Below are 1629 nucleotides of genomic sequence, written 5' to 3' on the forward strand. Positions count from 1 at the left end.
CACTTTGTGCCCGACATGACGAGGCCTGGGTCAGCATGTCGTCCCCCAGGTAGACATGGGTCCCCCGGCACAGGATTCGGCCCCCTCTTGGAGGGGGATGTTGGTTTTCTATGGAGACGGCATTGGTGCCTATTATTGGCCGGTTGGCTCCTCCTTGACACTGTATTTTGCCGCACTTAGCATCTCTGTAAACAACAACAACAAACAACAAACAACACCCCATTAATCACTAGATTAGAAAAAACAACTAAAGCCATTCACCTGAATGATATTTCATTTTTACTGGAGCGAGAGTCTTCGCTGCCAAAAAACTTGACTTTCTCTCCAACCATCTACAACAGTGGTGTCAAAATTATTTCCTGGAGGGCTGTGCGCCTGCTGGTTACTGCGTTATTTCCTTTCAATTTGTATCAAATGAAGACCTAGACAACCAGGTGAGGGGAGTTCTTAATAAACTAATCAATTACCTTAATTGATCGATTAAGCACAATGGAGGAGCGAAAACCTGCAGACACTACAGTAACTACTGTGTTGTTAGAACTACAGTAACTACTGTGTTGTTAGAACTACAGTAACTACTGTGTTGTTAGAACTACAGTAACTACTGTGTTGTTAGAACTACAGTAACTACTGCACAGTGTTCTGTTGTGTTGTTAGAACTACAGTAACTACTGTGTTGTTAGAACTACAGTAACTACTGTGTTGTTAGAACTACAGTAACTACTGTGTTGTTAGATCTACAGTAACTACTGTGTTGTTAGAACTACAGTAACTACTGTGTTGTTAGAACTACAGTAACTACTGTGTTGTTAGAACTACAGTAACTACTGTGTTGTTAGAACTACAGTAACTACTGTGTTGTTAGAACTACAGTAACTACTGTGTTGTTAGAACTACAGTAACTACTGTGTTGTTAGAACTACAGAAACTACTGCACAGTGTTCTGTTGTGTTGTTAGAACTACAGTAACTACTGTGTTGTTAGAACTACAGTAACTACTGTGTTGTTAGAACTACAGTAACTACTGTGTTGTTAGAACTACAGTAACTACTGTGTTGTTAGAACTACAGTAACTACTGTGTTGTTAGATCTACAGTAACTACTGTGTTGTTAGAACTACAGTAACTACTGTGTTGTTAGAACTACAGTAACTACTGTGTTGTTAGAACTACAGTAACTACTGTGTTGTTAGAACTACAGTAACTACTGTGTTGTTAGAACTACAGTAACTACTGTGTTGTTAGAACTACAGTAACTACTGTGTTGTTAGAACTACAGTAACTACTGTGTTGTTAGAACTACAGTAACTACTGTGTTGTTAGAACTACAGTAACTACTGTGTTGTTAGAACTACAGTAACTACTGTGTTGTTAGAACTACAGTAACTACTGTGTTGTTAGAACTACAGTAACTACTGTGTTGTTAGAACTACAGTAACTACTGCACAGTGTTCTGTTGTGTGGTTAGAACTACAGTAACTACTGTGTTGTTAGAACTACAGTAACTACTGTGTTGTTAGAACTACAGTAACTACTGTGTTGTTAGAACTACAGTAACTACTGTGTTGTTAGAACTACAGTAACTACTGTGTTGTTAGAACTACAGTAACTAATGTGTTGTTAGAACTAC

General features: G+C 38.4%; 1 protein-coding gene across 1 annotated transcript in view; it reads right to left on the bottom strand.

Moving 5' to 3' along the window:
- The window catches only part of LOC127926196 (disintegrin and metalloproteinase domain-containing protein 12), a gene marked incomplete at both ends in the record, with an annotated part of 10797 nt that extends 10612 nt beyond the window's left edge, over positions 1–185 (bottom strand). The window contains one exon of the mRNA XM_052511657.1: positions 1–185. This exon is cut by the window's left edge and continues 13 nt beyond it. Coding sequence (XP_052367617.1) covers positions 1–185 — 185 coding nt within the window.
- Positions 186–1629: the final 1444 nt, after the last annotated feature.

This window comes from Oncorhynchus keta, unplaced genomic scaffold (genome assembly GCF_023373465.1).
Source record: "Oncorhynchus keta strain PuntledgeMale-10-30-2019 unplaced genomic scaffold, Oket_V2 Un_contig_7133_pilon_pilon, whole genome shotgun sequence".
Classification (NCBI taxonomy): Eukaryota; Metazoa; Chordata; class Actinopteri; order Salmoniformes; family Salmonidae; genus Oncorhynchus; species Oncorhynchus keta.